At 41.7% G+C, this 20,449-nt stretch overlaps 1 protein-coding gene across 1 annotated transcript in view; it reads right to left on the reverse strand.

Moving 5' to 3' along the window:
- The window catches only part of PTPRT (protein tyrosine phosphatase receptor type T), a 1,692,228-nt gene that overhangs the window by 421,196 nt on the left and 1,250,583 nt on the right, over positions 1-20,449 (reverse strand). The window contains exon 13 of the mRNA XM_086932257.1: positions 6,925-6,961. Within this exon, the coding sequence (XP_086788383.1) occupies positions 6,925-6,961 (37 nt within the window). The remainder of the gene's footprint in view (positions 1-6,924; positions 6,962-20,449) is intronic.

The following is a 20,449-nucleotide window of genomic DNA, read 5'->3' on the forward strand; positions in this document are numbered from 1 at the left end:
CACTCATGACGAGCCCAGCTCGTCATAAAACAATGTAAAACAACAATTTGCAGCACAGATGGGGAAAACGCATAGCAGCCATGGAGTTAATGTTGCATCTAAGATTGCTCCCCCCAGTTCTTGGAAGTAGTCGGTTATTGGCCCTATTTATAAGAAAGGTGACAGGACAGAGCCAAAAAATTATAGACCTAGCTCTTTCTAATCGATAGTACTGCAAAATTAATTGGGAGGGTGCTTTTAAACAGGATAGAGGACTGGGCTCAAGAGAATATTATATTAGCATCGGCTCAGTATGGTTTTAGAAAAGGAAAGGGCACGAGTGATCAGTGTCTAAATTTGACCATGATTATTTCAAAATACACCTTAGCTAAGGGTGGCCGACTACATTTGGCCTGCATGGATTTATCATCCGCCTTTGATAGTGTATTGCATAGTAAATATGGGTAATAATGGAAGAAATGGGCGTGGCTCCCACTGCTATTGACTTTATAAGACAGCTGTAAATGGGAGCGACAGCATCTGTCTGGTATGGTAGGAGTGAAGAACGAACAAGGGTGTTCAACCTTGGGATGAGGGTAAGACAGGGCTGTGTACTAGCCCCACTCCTGTTTTCTCTGTACACTAACAGGCTAGAGGCAATTCTGGGCCACTCCATGAAGGAAATTCCCCACGTGGAATCATTCTATTTACCTACACTTCTAAATGTGGATGACACAGTGTTACTGGCCAGAACCCTGATGGTGCTACAGAAACTCATACAGGATTGTTAAAGTTATATGGCTATGTAGAAAAATATGGTAACCAGGTATAAAGCAAAAGGTTGGCTCACTGCAATCTTATTCAAGGGGAGGTACACAGCAAATACAAACTATGGGAGGTCCTTTTAGGAAAAGAGAGTCGGTAACCATCCTCAACCCTACAATGCCATCCAAAATAAGAGCAAGAAATTTGAATATACAAATCTGAGCACTCCACTGTTTAAAAGATAGTCATGTATACATTAATATCATTGTAATAGTCCACTTTAATCCAAGTTTTCAGTTCAGGCCTCAACTGAAAACTTGGATTAAAGTGGACTATTACTATGATATTAACATATACATGACTATCTTTTAAACATTTGAGTGCTCAGATTTGTATGTTCAAGTTATATGGCTAGCCTAGACCTGAGTATAATTTTTTTAAATCTTTTGTTTTAATTGCCAGTGCTTGTCCTAAAAATCTTTGAATTTTTATGTATAGGTCCAGAAGCTGGAGGTGGTTGATTCATTTGCCTATCTGGGAGTAACATTTGATAGTAAGTTATCTTGGAATAAGATGCTTCTAAGTAGAAAGGCTTTCTTGGAAAATGGGATTAGGTTTTTGTTAGAATTGGGGGTCTCTAGTTAGCAGAGGTAGGTACCTATGTCTAAATAGGCACCCTTTCTTTGACTCAGGGTAATGGGGATGCACTTCTAAAATAAACCCTGCTCACTCCCTTGGTAGCTTGGCACGAGCAGACAGGATTATCTCAGAGGCAGTGCGTAAAGCATTTTCAAACCCTTACAGTATTACAGTGAAAACACTATAAAAATGGACACCACAACAATTTAGAAAAATAAGTAATCTTTATCTAAACCAAGCAAGACCAAAATGACAAAATCCGCAATACAGTAATACAAATATGACCTTGAAATGGTAGTAATAGTTCTGTTGAAAGCAAATTGCAGATACACTTTTCACACAAAGTACCTTGGATGTGTCGCGCACACAAACAATACGGGCTGCAGGGAAGGTGATGTGTCGGTTCCTTATACTCAGGAAAGGTGATGCGTCGGTTCCTTGTTCCGAGGGAGGTGATGCATTGGTTATTTACTTCTGCGCAGGGGAGATGATGCGCCGGCTTCTTACTTCGTCCCCCAATGATGCGACAGACCTGGCACCTTGATGCAATGCGACGGTCCAGGATGATGCGTGGATGCTTGCAGCTGCACAGAAGGGCTTGCTTCAGAATTGGTGTGGTGATCTTGGCCTTAGGAGACCAGTGCACTCGTTGTGGCGAGCGACGATTTCTTGAGTCGCGGGCAGGTGCTGCGTCGGTTTCTTCAGCGATGAGTCGGAAATAGGCAGAGATGTGTCACACTTCTTGTTGTTGCATTGCTTTTCCAGCTCCCAACAACCAGAACAACCTCCAGTGGCCCAGAACATCTACATGCATCTCTTGGCATGTCATACCTCCCAGCAAGGAGGTTCAGGGAAGCTGGGTTGAAGTATTTGTGTCCCTGAGGCTTCAGAACAGGAGGCAAGCCTCTTCTTCCAGCCCTTGGAGATCTTCCTCAAGCAGGGGACAAAGCTACCAGCAAAGTCCTTTTCCCTTTCCTTGGCAGAAAGTAGCCACTGCAGGCCAACCCCACAAAGCAAACAGCACAGGGGCAGTATTCCTCCTCAGTTTCTCTAGCTCTTCTCCTTGGTAAAGGTTCCTCTTGATTACCAAAGGTGATCTAAAAGTCTGGGGTCTGGGTCCCTCTTTTTATACAGCAAAATCATGTGTTCTCTGGTGGCAGAGAAGTCCTGTGCTCAGTCAATACCAGGTCTGTCCTCTCTGGTGCAGCTTCCTGGCAGGGGGTTGAGACAGCATTGTGGAAGGCAGACCAGGCCCATTCAGGTGAAAGGAAATCTCCTCCCCCTACTCTAAATGCAGCCCAGGTCTATTCAGCCCAGCCCTGACTCATCCAGACTCTCTGGAGCCACTGCACCTCCCCAGCCCCTGTCATCCCAAAGCCAGAGAGTCAATACACATTCTAGCAGAGGCACACTAGATGGCTAGGCAGGAAAATACCTATTTTCTAAATGAGATATTTTCAAACACAGAATGCAAAAATCACCTTCACAAAAAGATGCATTTTAACATTCTGAGTTCAGTCATATCAAACTTTATTTTCCTACCTTGTTCCCCGGGGTAGTTATGTTTATAAGATATTTTAAACAAACTCCCCATTCTATCTTATGGAAACAGGAAGCCTTGCAATAGTGGAAAACAAAATTGGTAGTATTTCACTATCGGGACATGCCACACACACCAGGTCATGTCCTACCTTTCACATACACTGCTCACTGCCCACAGAGGTACCTTGGGCCTACCGTAGGGGTGACTAGCTTGTAAGAAAGGGGAAAGTTAGGGCCTGGCAAGTAGGTGCAATTGCCAGGTCGACATGGCAGTACCAGACTGCATACAGGCTCTGCCATGGCAGGCCTGATTTACATTTACAGGCTTCTTCTGTGGGTGGCACAATCAGTGATGCAGCCCACTAGCAGCATTTTATTTACAGGCCCTGGGCACACACAGTGCACTGGATTAGGGACTGACTAGTAAATCAAATATGCAAATCATTTAATCACCAATCCATTACGACAATTTACAAAGGGAGCAGTTGCACTTTTGCACTGAACAGCAGTGGTAAAATGCCCAAAGCATCTAGACCAGCAAAACGAAGTTCAACACACAGCAAAAAGACGGGAGGCAAAGGCAAAAATACAGGGGAAACCCACACAGATGGTGCCAGGTCTAACAGGCTTTGGTTGATCTTTCTACAAAACTGGGTTCCAAGCCTCTGCCAGAAATAATACACATTTATTCACAAATATTGCTGGCTAGTGCTACCTATTGGGCAGCAATGTGGGGTACGGTAGACACAGCTCATTGAGGACGCCCTTTGTAAGAATTTGCTTTTGCTTCCCCACATTTGTGCAAATATTTATCACATGCAGAACTGGTTTTACCCTATCTGAAGGATGTAATTAGACTGCCCCCCCCCCCTGTTATGGCTTTTATTTGGTCAAGTCAATGCTTACAACTTAACCAGGCGATCCTGAGGGATTGTTTAAAACTGGATTATACCAAAAGGATCTCGTGGTTAAACTATGTGAAGAACATTATGTCTAACTTAGGTCTCCAATATCTATATGAGTTCCCACAGAGTTGCACCTTATTTCCAAAGACAAAACTAAAAAAGATGTCCTTAGAAAAAGCTGCTAATGGTAGGTGGGAAAGAAACAAACATAAATCAACTATAATTGCATATCGCCTTCTTCCCATGGCCAAAGTTATATTATGTTCATATCCATATAATGGGAGAGCACCTCAAACAATGGTACATATTCTCTTTTTTTGCAGACTCTATGGTCCCAAAAGGAAAGCTCTGTTAGCCCCCATGTTACAAAATATAATTTCCCTCAATATAAGCCTGCACTGCACTTTACACCATAGCTCCCAGGTTCACAGATGTGTTACTCTTTTGCTTCCTATTTGTGGGCAGTGGCTTGCAGAAGACGGTTAACTTTATGATTGCATTTTTAATGGATTATTTTATCTGACACTGATGAAGTAATTAATGTGTGGACTTATTTTATATGGTGTAAGTTTTATATAGATTTTATTGAGGTAATGACTTTTTAACTTGTTTTATATCTGTACTTTTTATGTGTTGTAATAATGCGAAATAAAGTATGTTTGAATGACTGACTGACTGACATATGTATTTATTTTTTATTTCAAATGTTTTGTCACAAAATGGCCTCTACAATTATCTTCAAATCATTGGAAGACTGCTGACTCTATAAAAGCCGAAAACAGCATTCAGAGTGTACAGAGAGTCTCAACAAACAGTTTACATTAGGTATCAACGGTATCTGCAAAGAGGCATTCATGGTGTGTGGGTGTTTGTCTCTCTCTCTCTCACTCTCTCACTCTCTCACTCTCTCACTCTCTCTTTCTGTGGAGAAATACGTGGGATATTAGGGCAAATAGCACCACCAGCCTCTTCTAGAATGACATGTTCTGTATGCAGAGTAGCACCTGGAAGGCCTGCATGATTTTTGCCATCACTCTTGTGAGGCCTGTACTCCTGAAAATTCTCACTACTGTTTCAGGAATGTCTTGTGTTGCTCCACGAGGGCCAGAGCCATAAAAACTATGTAAATAACTATGTAAGCCACTGACTGTATAATCTTCAGTCTGATTAATGTTATCTACATATATCTCAATCGGAGGTCCTGAAGATCCACCACAACAATTTTGAGCATGATATGTTTCAACCAAAGATCCTCCAAAACATCTTCAGTAGAGGACAGTACATTTTTCAAGCAGTTCCAGCAATTTGGAATAGCTTCTCCTAGGATCAACAGTGTATGAGGCTTGTATATGACTTGCGTTTACACCCTACCTTCTATTCCTACTTTTGTTGTGATTTACTTGCATCTCCATGAATTGATAAGAAGGGACGCTGAATGGGATTAATTTGTCTGCTCTTTTGAAGCTCTTGATAAGCCCCTCATTCTAAAGCACATTCTGGTCTGCTCAGGGCCGCCTTTAGTGCTGTTGCACTTGGTGGACAATAATTTTGGCGCTCCTACACCCTATGACCGCCTTCTTGGATTATCTCACTACCATCGGGCAAATGTGCCCCTCATTTCTCCAATCATAAGTTATTGCTAAACACAGTGCCCCCCCTTGAGGTCAGCGCCCAGTGCAGCCGCACCAGTCGCACTGCCCTAAAGCCGGCCCTGGGTCTGTTTGGGGTATTAATGTTCTTATAAACAGTTCAGCAAGCAAGCACACAGAGTGTCACTTTCAAACAAAAATTAGACTGGCAAATACAAGCCTACAGGACATTCTTATTTAAACATGCAATGAATTTAAACTATGCCAAAAAATAAATGTGCAGAGTTAGGATCCACCAGCGCAGTACTAGTATTCTACTTATGTAATGAAGGTAATGGCTAAACATATACTTTTCTATTTTTAGTTACACTTGATTGGCTTAATTTCTACCAACAGACAGACACAATATCGCGGTCCATAAAATCGGCCTATATTTATATCATATCCAGCACATCACACCTACACCTATATTAACAGTGTAGGTATATTATTGTTATTTTTATCTTCACATAGTCCATCTAACACCATTAACTATTTTAATCATCTTGTTACAATTACCCTGTGATTTAGTCGATATACTGCTATAATGAAGGCAATATTATTACCATGCAATGCAATGAAGGTGACTTAGTGGGGGTGTACTTTCTCTATACACTTTCTAACGCTAACACTCTAGAATACACATTTTCAGGGAGAATACACAACAGATTTAAACCCATCTTTTGTTGCGAAGAAATAAAGCGCAGCTTCCTAGCGCTGCTTGTATGGAGATGGGGCACTGGGAATCGGGGGTTCACAGCAGATGAAATAAGCCCTCTAGACAGGTGCTTGTTTGGCATAGCAGAAAAGGACATTGTGCACTACTCTCATAATCCTTAGGCATGAGATGTGTCATCGCCCCTCACCCTAGAGACTGCACCTTCACTTATGGTAAAACTAACACGCACATACACACTATTACTTTAATTTTTTCGCTCCCCCACCCTCTGCCCCTTTCTTAGATATGACTTCATGTTGGCCCTGTACGCAACCTGTAGGAACCTAGCAAGATATTCTGAGGAGCAATAGCCAATTTGAAGAGATGGTTAGAAGGACTGTAACAAGGGAGCTAGACCTCAGACGAATAACATGCATCACAAGTAAATGGGATCAGTAGGTAGAGGGCATTAAGGGTGGCTTCGTGGTATGTCTCAGTCCTCATATATGAATGCTCAACTCCTGTGATTGCTCAACTCCTGTGATTGCTGTTAAAGAAATGAATGTAGAGTAAACGTGTGAGCTGGATAGCTGTCTGACAAAGCACAGCCTGCCTGCGACTGAACTAGACTGGTGTTAACATGGGTCCTGCATGGGACCTTTTCATAGTGATACATCATACATTCCCATCCCAAATAGAGCATTTTGCACAGCGCCCAGTGCAGTATGCATGCAGCATGCCACCTGCTTGCAACCACCACCATTGGCAGGAGAGCGTGGGAATCTCACTCTGAGGGAGCAGGACCTACCTTTTGTTGCCAGGCGAACACAGTTAATTTTGGTTTCCTAAAAAGAAGAAATAAGCACACTTTAGTCAGACTTTCTGAACATGCACATAAATGAAAACAATACCATTTTGGGCGAACCCGATCTGTGCCCAGTCAGGGCTGCTAGGCGATGTTTGATCTTAATGAAAAGCAGGGTTAACGTTTCCACTAATTTAGCACAACACGTTCAGGGCAAAGGCTTCCCATGCACCTAATTACACAATGCAGAAGGAACATTGCACGTACCAAGGAACAGTGAGTAGAAGCAGGGTAAGCATCCATTGCACGCGCACAGCAGGTGAAGCATTCTAGTGATTGGATACTGGTGAGTCTATGCACGCAAACGCTCACACACATCCCCCATCCCCCATCCCTGAGAACCCACACACACAACAGGCCTGTCCCAAATAAACCTCACAGACAACAGAGAAACAAGGTCAGCTTCCCTCACAGTCAGGTGGCAGACTAAAGAGCAGCCTGAATTGCTGCCTGACAGCACCATCCTTTGATATTTCTATAACCAGAACTTGGGGCCATATCTGTCAAGCCGTTTTTGAATCGCAAAGGCCGAAATTCGCAGAATTTCGGCCTTTGCGATTCGCAAACGGCCGTTTTGCACGTTTTGGAATGTATGAAACATTCCCAAAATAAGGAATTGCAAACTTGTGCAATTCCTTATCCGCCTGATTCATGAAGCAAAATTGCACTCGCAAAGGGCAAGATTCTCAGAATCTTGCCTTTTGCGAGTGCAATTTTGGCATTTGGGATTCACAATCCCAAATGCTAAAATCGCTAATGAGGAATTAGCAAATATGCGAGGATTAGCTTTTAAGGAATCTCTATTAGAGATTCCTTAAATGCTATTCATGACACTTGCAAAAATTGCGATTTAGCAAAATTGGGCCGCTATTTACCGAGAGGTCAGACCTCTCGGTAAATAGCAAAAACATAGAAAAATGCTTTTAAAAGCATTTTTCTAAGTTGCATGTTGCACACACACATGTCCTTTGGACATGTGTGTGCGCAACACCTGTTCAAATGTGCATTTTAGGGGTGCTACAGGGTGTCCTTTGGACACCCCTGGCACCCTTAAAATCGCTATCTGATTTGCGAGTAGCAAATTGTTACTCGCAAATAAGGGATACTCCCCATTCATTCCTATGGGCCTTTTGGCCCATAGGATTGAATGGGGAGAAATTCCTTTTTTTGCGAGTAGCAAATTGCTACTCGCAAATAGAGAACATGTAGGAATCGTTATTGATTTAGCAATTCCTACATGAATGCCGTTTTGCGTGTCCTCAATAGCGAGTCGCTATGATTCGCTATTAGGGCCACGCAAAACGGCCCGTACATGAATCAGGCTGTATATTTCCATAGCATTTAGGGAATCGCAAATTTGCGATTCCTTAAATGCTATGTATGTAGCAATTTTAGCTAGCGAATTTTGTTTAAGAATTCGCAAATTACCACCAACTTTCAGTTGATGGTAACTTGCGAATTCTTCCAGAAATGCACAAATTGGCATTTTTAAAGGTGGCATATGATGCACACACATGCCCATAGGGCATGTGTGTGCGCCATATGCACACACATGTTCTTTTCAGGGGTGCAGCAGGGTGTCTTTGAGACACCCCTGCACCCTTGCAATAATTCTCAAATTGCGATTAGCAAATTGCGAATTCGCAATTTGAGAATTATTTTGCATTCATTCCTATGGGCCTCCGGGCCCATAGGAAGGCATTGGTAAAGATTCCTTAATTGTGAATTCGCAAAATGCGAATTCGCAAATAAGGAAGCTTAAGGAATCGCAAATAAAAAGCGATTTTGTTCATACATACCATTTTGCATTTCCTAAATGGCGATTCCTTAATATTCGCTATTTAGGAAATGCAAAATAGTTTGATGATACATATGGCCCTTGATGACGAGTGTAAGAACAGATATATTTCAGTAACCTATTTTCCTATTGCATGAGCACATTAGCAGCTAGAGCAGGGGTCTCCGAGTGAGGTGAGTGCTTACTCACTTGCAGAAAGACCAAATTTAACAACAGGCTATGAAACGCTGCATGGAAACCAATAACAGTGATTAAGGACATTAAATGTTTATTATTTCTCAGTTTGAGATGAATTGTCGAAACCTAGCTACCCAAGCGGAAGTCTACAAGCCAAACAGAAACTACTGCAACCGCACCACACCTTCTTCCACCACGTTCGCTCTAAGGCCCATTTTTCAGGTGTAAGGGAATAATACTGCTGCGGCAATTCTGCACTCCGAATTACAGATGGTGCAGTTATTGGTGATTCCAGGGGAGGTAAAATGTATAATCTTTTGACTTATTAGAGCAGCTCGCAGAAATGAGTTGCAGCAGCGCTACAGACCCCTTATTTCCGCTCTTCATAATTCAGCAATTTGATCAGCTGTAAACTGGGGAACTGGAATAGAAGAATGTCACCTGAAATCGTAGTCTAAAACTAATGGATTTTAGTAAGGAGTTTAAGAACACGAGTCATGAGTTTCCCACGCTATGGCACACAGCCAGTAGTCCAGAGTTCCAAACTTAATGAGATCTTCATGGGGTCTGATTGTGTAACTATCTGGCAATTTTTAGGCAAGTTTCACAAATATATTTCTCTGAGTACTATCGCCTTACTCCTGCCCTTGATGTGGAATAACACCTAAATGTACAAACACGTTTCTGTGAATATTTGTATGCACTCAAGGAAAGGGTATGAGCTGTTAGTGGATTTTCAAGAGTAAGACCTGTTTATTCTTGAATCCACAAAACCTTTTTCCATGCACATTCCATTGAATAATATACAACATCTCACAGAACGTACTTTGTGGACCAGGCCTAGGTATTCATGTATAATTCACTTCTAATACAGGAGTACAGCTATTCATGAAATAAACCCTTTGAACTAGGCTCCATGTACCGTTGGCAATAACATGAAAAAAAAAGAGTTCAAAGAAATTGAAAACCAATCTCTCTACTCTGTGCATATTCAAGTATAAGTGCATATCCAGAACTTCTGAATGTCAAGGGTCAGGAATCCTTTTAGTAATCTCTTTTGTGCATCTGTATAGAATAATGTGCTTCACAGAATTCCAATCTAAGCCACATAATGACAGATGTACCTCCTGTTCAATATTATAAGGAAATTGGAAGTCACAGAGGAGTTCCATGACTATATATGCAAATGATAGCTATGTTGCTCTCAATTTGTACTTGGGAAAATGTCTTGATAGTACTCTGATTTGTTGTGTAATTTATGTTTGTTGTATGCTGAAATAAATCGCTACTGACGACTGACTCTGAACCATAGCAAAGTGATTAATCAGAACACGAAGCTAGTTTAAACTCACAGTTTTAAGCAATTCATCTCTGCAATGTAAATTGAAAAGTTAAAACTAATACTTTCAAAGTCCTTGATTTTTTCTGTTCTAAGTTTTTTTTTTAACATTAATTCCAGAAGGGCACCTATCTCGTTGAAATTGTCATTCACTTAGGAATGATCCACAAACTTCAAATTGGCAATATGGACGTGACTTTTTGAGACATTTAAAAGTCATGGGGAGGGGAGTACTCAGCATGTGGTTGTGAAAGCACTTAATATCACAACACACACACAGTATACAGACATAATGAATCATTCAAGTGTGTAAATCAATGTAAAAGAAATGTAAAATAAGACAATGAGGACTCCAAGGTGCAGGAGTCACTTTGGGGCTGATTGTGATGGAGGTTGGAAAGCCCCGACCACTAGTTGGATGCTTTCCGACCGCGTCAGAGACTTTCCGACTGATTCCGTCGTTTTGCAGTCCGACCGCCCGATTTCGATGTCAGCGGTCGGAACGTAAACTGGCTGGTCTTTCCGACTCAGTTTCGACTTGCTCTCGGAATATTTCTCTCGGTTGGAACCACGACATAATCCCCTATGGACGGCGTTTTCACTGTGGGGATTACAATGTCGGCTTCCGTCAGCCTTTCCACGCCAGCCTTTCCGACAGGGAAAGGCCATTGGAAAACAACTATGGGGGGGAGGCCCTAGCAGGACATCCTTGCCTCAGCAGCCTACAGTTGGTGGTCGAGGGGGTACCTAGGGTACCCCTCTGTAAAAACCTGCACTGTGTGGCAGCCTCCATGGGTGCCTGCCACAGGGTGCAGGGTTTTACATACACACAATTCTCCATAGGATCCTGTGCTATGGCCGGATTATGGCTGTAACACAAGCTCCCATAGAGAACAGTGGGAATCTGACAGAACAGTGTTCAGTTGCATCATAATCAGGCGATTGGAACCGTCAACCTCAGGTCGGTCAGTTGGTCCAGAGTCCGAGACGGTGTCGGTCGGGGGCAACTCAGACCGACATCGCAATAAGCCCATTAATACTGGTCCGTATTGGCCTAATTTATGAGGAATTGGTGAGGGGCAGCGCATCACGTTTCTTGGTGCACTGTCCTACGCCAATGAGACAGAATGCATTCTAGTCCTTTCCCCCTGCATTGGTGCACAATTTGCTGCCAAGTGCCAACATAGGCACCCTTGCACCACAGCGCAAGGGTGCTTGCATTGCATGCAGAATTACTTTTGTGCAAGAAGGGGCACCTTCCTGCAAAAAGACAATCCCAAAAGTCAGGGCTTTAAGTGGGCCGGGTCCCACCGGTGCAAAGCACCAGCAGTTTTTTAAAGGGGGCCTCGAAACAGGTCTCTATCGGGCTCTGTTTTGTGCCCTGGCACAGCCGGGCCGTTTTTTTCTAAGCTGCAGTGACAGCAGGCACATCAATGTGCGGGTACTCACTTCTCACTAGTGGAGAAGTTCCGGCATGACGTCCTGGCAGGTGAGCATTGTAGGGGAAGGGAAATCCTCTAAAGAGAGTCATTTTCTCTCTGTATTTCCCTTCTCTTTTTGAAACTCAGAAGCAGCAACATTGTCGTGATGTCACCAGGGCTTTAAGTAGAAGCTTTTTCAATATTATATTCAAGCCATAGTTGCTGAGGGTTTTTTGTTTTATGCAACTAACAACCATTGACAAAGCCAATAGTCCTGACTAGGTATGATGTTACTTGTTGTAGCATATATCTAGATGCAATGCCAGAAACAGCAAAATACAAGTCGGGCGGGACACTAAGCTAAGCACAGACTTTTAGCTTATGTGTTTTTAAGACACACCCTTAATTTCATTGGTCACACCCCTTTGAGAGACCCCCTAATTTTTTCATCCCACTTAAAGCTCTGCCAAGAGGCGTTTTCTTCTTTCCATGTTTGCTTCAACACACATGGAAGGTGGAACAAATGAGGAGAAATAAAAATTATTCTCCTTGTTATGTTTACTCTGCAGAGTTGTAAGGCTTTGGGGCACCCTAGGTTTATGTGATTAAGTACATCTGGGGCAGTGCCAAATTCCATGAGTAATGCATGGGAACACCCCCTATAATCCCCATTGAACACCTCCGTGATGTGGAGTAAGGCAACACAGTGACTTGCGCTGCTTTGTCTTACTCCATATATATGAGGCCATGCAACACCACCCAGGGAGGGTTTGCTTCGCCTCATATATGATTGAGAGGCTTACATCGCTGGAGCATCAAAAAAGTGACGCTCCAGTGGCACAAGCCTCTCACAAATTAGATCCTATAACTTGTGAGTGCTTGGTCTAGAGAAATGAAGGAGCAAATTTACTAAGTTTTCATGCAACTTGTGAAAGTGAAAGAGCATAACAGCACCGCATCTACTAAGAAACGGCTCTGTTGCTCTCTGCCCTAGTCATGACAAATTTTAGGCTGCCTCCCACCAATTAACACACCAATACTACAGTGCAAGAGTGTGTTGTGTGCTATCAAGCATATGTTTAGTGTTGGGAAAATACACTTCCAGTACAAAACATGATGCTTTGGACAGGTGTTACACTATTCCCACTTTGTGTGTGTGCTATACAGTGCAGCACATATGCCAAGTTGGAAATATTTTGAGAAAATAAACCAATTCTCTAACGTTACGCCTGTCTTGACGAGGTGTCATTTTTCAACACAAATCCCTTTCTATGAATGTTAGTAGTAGGGGATTAGCAGTAAAATCCATAAGTGGTTGCATGGCAACACTCAAGTATCAACCTTGGTATGCCCCCCTTAATGCAAAGTAGACAGAGTTACTTTGAGTTATTTTATGGCTTATTTTCTATGCAAATCAGGATCTCTGCTGGAAAGTAAATCTCAAAACAACACTTTGCACCCGGTTTGCATTTGTGGCACAAGCTTGGCATAAAATGTTAGTAAATCTGTCCCGCAAACTCAAAATTTCAGACATAACACAGTGGCAGAGTTCTTCTGTGCTAATAAGAATTTATTCGCAACTTTAGAATAGCAAAATAATTTAAAAAATCAATAACGGTCTAAACCTGCGCCTTGCAATTTGCGTGCAGCTCATTGATGGTAGTTCATAGCTCACTGGTCTATATTAGAAGGACTATAACTAATGAACTTGAATTAACTAAAGGATCTCTATAATAAAATTAGTAACCCTCTAAGTTAGCTACATAAAAGGCAAATCTGTGATCTGCATGTTACACATTGTGCTCAGCGATAGGCACATTAACACTCTTTGCCACCTTATGATGAGTCAAAACCATGACACGATAAACTACAGCTCTAGCCATCATGTGCATTAACCACTAAAATGATCTTGACATTAGTATCTCCTGAAAATGCTCGGCACAAAAAGATTTCTGTAGGGTGCTCATCTCCTGTGACTAGCGCCTTCTCCCTAAACCCCTCCAAGCGCATTGTTGGGAAGTTGTAAGAAATACAAAAATGGACTTCACAGGAATCATAGCTCCCAAAAATCTACTTATAGAAGTTGAATTTTCTATAAATTTCAGAAAAATTCTCCTGTGGATGCATTATTTTGTGGGGATTATTTTTTTATGGTAGGCAAAGCCTTTTAAAGTTGTCGAACTTTGCAAACATTCTGGAGAAAATTCTGATTTCTAACTCCCCTGATTAATATCCTTCAACACCCTTGTGTAGTATCAGTTTTCAAATAACAGTTAGTACTGATCATTCCTTCTTTTTCCTAGCTTCTTTTCTCATTTATCTCGCTCACAACCCACTGGCTCCATTCTGTCATTTCAGTCACTTCATGTTCTCTTTTTCCCCTACCCATTTAAAGATCCCAAATTATTATATAATTCTACATTTTATAGGTGATGACGTTAGATAGGTCCAATTCTGCAATCACATTTGCTGAATGGGTGAAAAGCTCTGGTTTACTCCGAGCACTATTAGACGCACAGACCAGGACTGAGGTTACCCTTAAATCTCTGCCTTAAGAGTACAGAAAGAAACTTATTTTTTCATGGAGGCAGTAATAGGGTTTCTAACATTGGCATTAGAAAGGTGTACCCCTGCATCGGCCTTGATTCCAATCTACCAGATAGTACATTTCTGAGTGCTTCTGAAATAGACAGAAATTGCTTATTGCTCTATCTGATGACTCCAGGGGGTCAGAAGAGCAGAGCAATCATTCTGCTGATGAAAAGCGATAGTTTATCTAGTTCAAATCAAAAGAAAGAAGGGTAGGAATGCTGAAAATGCAGTATACTACCGCTAAACTCAGTAGGGTTTGTAAGCATGCTCAATGGATATCAATAAAAGGCATCAATTCACATATATATATATATATATATATATATATATATATATATATATATATATATATATATATGTATATATATATATATGTGTGTGTATATATATATATATATATATATATATATATATATATATATATATATATATATATATATACTCTACTTGCTGTTGCTAATGTAGGATTCTGTATGTTGCGGTTTTTGGGCTATGGGCACTGAGAGAATGTATCTGTTATATTATATGTCATGAATGACAACCCGTGATGGCACGTTTCCATTTGGACAGGGTGATTTAAGCATGATTTCAGGATTTTTATATATTTTTATGAAAATGCTGGGAATGAAGTGAACTGCTATATTCAAGATGCCCATTCCACGGCAGAGGAAGTCATTGAGCCCTAACGCTTGTGTTGCAAAACATGCTGGGTGCAGGACGAGGGTTCAGATGGCAACAATGAGGTTTACAGTTATAAATACTTGACAAAAAGTGATGTCAAATTAACTTGAATTGCTGTGATCAATTCCTGGAGGTATTTCGAGTGAAACTGTGAATTAATAACTAATAGACTTGCTGTATTGTGCTAGAATGTTTATAAAAATAGCAATTATGCGCAGGTTTATTTTAAACTCATCTGTCATTGAAGCATGTTGACACCTCCAAGAAAAGGCTAGCTCCCCGTGCTACCCATAAGTAGGGAGACCAGAATTTTAAAGCAAAAAAACGGGACATTTCCCAAAAGTAGGAGCATTACCATTTTACTTCAGCGCAGTGCACAGAATGACTGTGCTCCTTAGCAGATAATTACAGAAAACGCAGTAAGAAAATACGTAAAATGCCATTTTTAAACCCAGTTGCATGCCTGTTCATTAAATTGCTTTCCTATAAAAGCTGCTAACTATCCCTGCTTTGCAAAACATAAAAAAAACTGTCACCCTTTTCAGCCGACCCTCTCAAAAAAACGTATGAGCTTAATTTCCTGAAATCTGCCAGGACAGTTGCCGAAAACCGGGACAGTCCGGTCAAATCCGGGACGCCTGGTCACCCTACCCATAAGCATGCCACTTGCAAATCCTCCGGCGGACGCAGACTGTGCAGATCAATTGCATTTATCTAGGGATCCCACTCTCACCCTAACCTAGCCCACCGAACACCCGCGGAGAAAAATCTACTTCTTCAAATGCATTTTTAGTTCCATGATCCTCGATTTCCATGTAGTGATGCCACAGAATCTTGCATTTCCCAACTATTCACTGAATATAAGCCATTTCTGTAGTGATTTGTCTTGAGTAATATGCTTCTTTATTGTTGTTTTACATATGTTGCAGTATTGAATTGTGATGGTGCCAGTCTAAATACGACAGTCGTGAAGGGCTTCTAAAAATGAGTGGAAGCAGCAGTCCTGGTCTCACTGTGGCTGAGACAGAGGCGGCTCTAGGCTCATGGCGGCCCTGGGCAGGGAACGTAGGTAGGGGGCCCCGGAAGAGGGGGTGTTGGCGGGGCAGAGTGCGGAGGCCAGTGAAGAGGGGGGGGGGAGGGGGTCAGGGTGTTTGGAAGTGGAACAAATCCCTGCCTGGGGCCGCCACGCAAATATGTATCCATCCTCAGAGGATTATTATATTAAGGATATATATTGGCGTGGTGGCCCCTGGGGTTTGGTGGCCCTGTGCAGGTGCACAGCTTGCACATGCCTAAGGCCGCCCCTGGCTGAGATGATGTGGCCCACAAGAGTGAGGGCCTCTGCTTCAGCCGAAAGATCACAAACAGGGAAATGCCCACAAGGGCAAGTCCTTCCGGCTGCTATCTAATGGGAACTAGTGGGGAAAACAGTGAAGAGGTGAAAATATTTCATTCTCTACTGTTCCATGTGATGCATTAGGCAGGTGAAGCGAGAAGGATGAGGTTTCTCCAGTAGCGGCTCCTAGTGGGAGTGTTGCAGGGCAGTGAGGCAGAGGAGGGGCAGAGCGGAGGGTAGTAAACTTTGGCATACGGCTGACCGGAGGTAAGTACATAAATAAATAAATAAAAATGAATTACTTTTCTCTGACACCTAAACTGCTAACAAGGGGCTTTAATTTGCACGAATACATCGTATCAACAGAAGAACTGCTACCCAATTGGTTAACTACTACAGATGACCTTTGTTTTAGCTCCAAGTACAAGTGGACAGGATCAGCCAGGACCAACTTTTTATAGATGCATTCAGTTATAACACTGTAATATTACCCATATGTTAATATTCATCTCTAGCAGAAATCTCATGTAAAAGCAATACTAAAGAAGAAAATAAATGTAACCCCAGCCTATATTTCTAGAAGACATTCTCCATGATATTGTAACCCCCTTGGGAACTTAGTGATACATCAATTAATGTCAATAACAAAGTTTAACATGTTTATTAGTTTCAGGTACCCGCCACCACAATGTCTTAGGGTATCCCTACAAACATTTATTAAATTTATAGGCAGACAGCTGTAAGTATATGGTATAATAAATTAATCTTATGAAGATCTGCACTCAACATTAGTGTTACAATACTTGTTTAACATGTGCACTAGTTATAAAATAGAGGGAAAAGATATAACACAATAACCACCAGTAACGAAAAGTTCGGAATAAGTTGAAGTTGCCTACGTAAGTATCAATCAAAGTGTTTACGCAGACAAATCACAGAATGTTTAATGTATAGTTGGACATATCTGTAATTTATAAAATATAAACATGACTTAGGGTATCAGAGAAATGAAATGCCCAGAATATCCGTATTGTAACTGAACACTTTTAAGGACATATTTACGAAAAGAGCTATTACTTATGGTGTTCCATTGAGGCATGTGTTCCAATTAGTAATGGCCGACTCTAGTAGTAAGCCGACAAATTTGTGTCACGTTGGAAATGGTTGTTTGCTTTAGATGGGGACCATGTTGGTAAAGGATTAATACAAATACTTTTTTGTGTAGTATACTAATAAATTAGGCTGCATAAATAGACATGGCAAAACACTTGTCTAAATCCCTCCATAAATACGTATGGTAAAACAGTTGTCTAAATCCCTCTATAAATACTCATGGTAAAACAGTTGCTTAAATCCCTCCATAAATACGCATGGTAAAACAGCTGTCTAAATCGAACAGCAATGTTGTGCTCCAAGACTTGTAAATTCAATCTATGTTGCATGGAAGATGCATTTTAAGTTTAATATGCCAAGTCAACAAAGCATTGAAGACGTAAGAGAGAGGAACCACATACAAACTTTTCAAATTACTTAAAAATTATAATAAAAGCATAGCATACACAGAAAGCTAATTCTTAAAATTCATATCAGTAATATGTACCTGTCTCAAAGAGGCCCCTAGGCATACTGTGTCACATGGGTGGCAACAATAATATTGAATTGTAAAATAAAAATGTAATACTAAAAAGGTGTACAATCTGGTCATTAGGACTGATACCGGTATATCAGTGAAGTTAATGAATAAGTTAATGGAAAAAGGTGAAGTGTAATATATAATGTGTTCTAGAATAAAAATGGGCGGGGACAATAAAGAGAAAAGGGGGAGGTTTGCAGAATGCACATAGGGTTTGCATGGCAGGACAGATAATATTGGCTGCTTGTAGGAAGAGGACATATTGTTTTCATTTTTCTGCTGCTCCACCCTATATCTACAATTGAACACATGGGGACATGAGAGATCCTTTCTGGACTTGATTGTGTAGTATTATTAGACTGCAGCATACGGATACTCATTATCAAACCGTTTCTAATACAACTGACTAACAGTCACAAGACCGAATTTTGGTGAAACTAAGACTCCTGCCAACATTGTTGTTAAAACTACTTGATGCTCATACCAAGCATTCTCCCACAGAAAGGCTGTGGTAATGGAGCCTTGTTTGCCGGTTCCTTCACTGCTGCAATACCTCTCAATACTCAAAAAGCAGTGTCACTGTATACTTTTCTAACACCTCATAATATTTAAAAAAAAACTCAATTTTGCCTGCCAGTTAATGCTTGATTTGTGGAGGTGGTTGCAGATGGTCAGTACTGACGCTCATTTTTATACACGCCAGGTGTACAAAGATTACATTTACAAAACGTGGTTGCAAATTGATAATCTCTTTTTGTGATGGCAGTCCTATTTTACAAACCGACCTATGCATAAATAGGTCAGTTCACAAAATTCTGAATCACGATCAAGGGCGACTCCGCCACTAGGTTAGAGGAGTGTCGCCCCCCTGCTTTCTCATAGTATGAGAAGCAGAAACATAAAATGGTCATAGCTACCATTTTATGTTTCTGCTTCTCGCACTGCGAGAAAACAGAAGGGTTTGGTTGTGGGCGGGTTGGTGGGTGGGGCTGCTCTGCGAGCAGGGCTGGGCAGGGGAGGAGTGGTGTGCCCACTCCCGAGTGCATATGACTGGTTTGGTCGGCCCTCTGGGACTGACCAAACGAGTCATGCACACTCTGTCCTTCTCCATGCAGGTTGCAATGCAGCCTACATGGAGATGATGGCCAGGCCATCATCTCCTGGCTGGGCGGAATCCCAACCAATCACAACACTGCTTGCAGATTTGGAATTGGCATAGGGGTGGGACTGGGAGCCTGGCTGCGTGCTTCACGTTCCAGGAGAGCAGGAGAGGAGCAGAGACATGCGGGACCCAGCCGGCGGGAAGGTAAGTTTACATTTTTTTCAATTATTAAATTAACAACCCCCCCCACACACGCAAACCCCCTCCCCACGTGCCCCCCCCCAACAACGAGTGATGCCGGCTGCGACTGATCAAACCTGCCTTGGCAGTTCCCTATTTCGAAACCTGTGTTTGATTCCAGTCACAGAGATGGTTGTCTGCAAGGGACAGTACACCACCATCCCTGTAATTCCTTTTTATAATGGAAAACTTATTTTTATAGTAGCCTCAGTTTCTTAAAGTAGTCTGGGCTTTATGGACAATAAAGTTTTCCATTCCAGAAAACGTTTTTGAGAGCAGCCAGTGGTCCACAGGACTTCCAACTCCCCCTGAAGTTTTCAAATCGAATACCAAAGAGGAAGTGTTCCTAAAGGGAGTCCTTCCCCTTTGCCAATGAGTTACCACCCCAGCTTGGGAATTGGTAACAGACCAATGGTTTTTGACCAGAACTATGGTTGCGAACTATTGATACATACCACACCAACTCCCAGTTTTGAAACAACGCCATTAAGACAAACCTTCCAAATTGCGATTTAGTTTAGGTTTACAAACTACTTTTTCAATTTGGAAAAAACTTTCAGAAAAGAAAAATGGGTTTAGTACATCAGAAAATGAGATATCAGTGTTTCAAACACTGTAATTCAGGCCTCGGGACCACTAAATCACTTTATACATTAGGGGCTAGATGTAGGTAATAGCAAAATACCGAATGGTAAATACCGAATTTTACCGATTCAGTATTTAGTAATCGGTAATTGCTATGTAGGAAAAAAATCGGTAAAAATACCGAATCGGTAAGATTCGGTAATTACCGATTCGGTAATTACCGATTCAGTATTTGCCATTGATTCCTATGCGCCTTGAAGCCCATAGGATTCAATAGCAAATACCGATTTGGTAATTACCGAATCGTTAAAAATACAGAATTTCCAAGGGGGACAGGGTGTCACTTTGACACCCTGTTGCACCCCTGTTTCTGGCTTGTGTGCCATGTGACACACATACATGCCCTTAGGCACAGGTGTACATGCACAGATGTTCATGTACACAGAAATTCGTAATTTACCACCCAATGGTATTGGGTGGTAAATAACGAATTTCTAAGGGCCTGTGGCACTGTAAACTGTGCCACCTACATATTGAATGACAGAATCTGTATATTTACCGATT

The sequence above is a fragment of the Lissotriton vulgaris genome, chromosome 7 (assembly GCF_964263255.1).
Source record: "Lissotriton vulgaris chromosome 7, aLisVul1.2, whole genome shotgun sequence".
NCBI classification, from domain to species: domain Eukaryota; kingdom Metazoa; phylum Chordata; class Amphibia; order Caudata; family Salamandridae; genus Lissotriton; species Lissotriton vulgaris.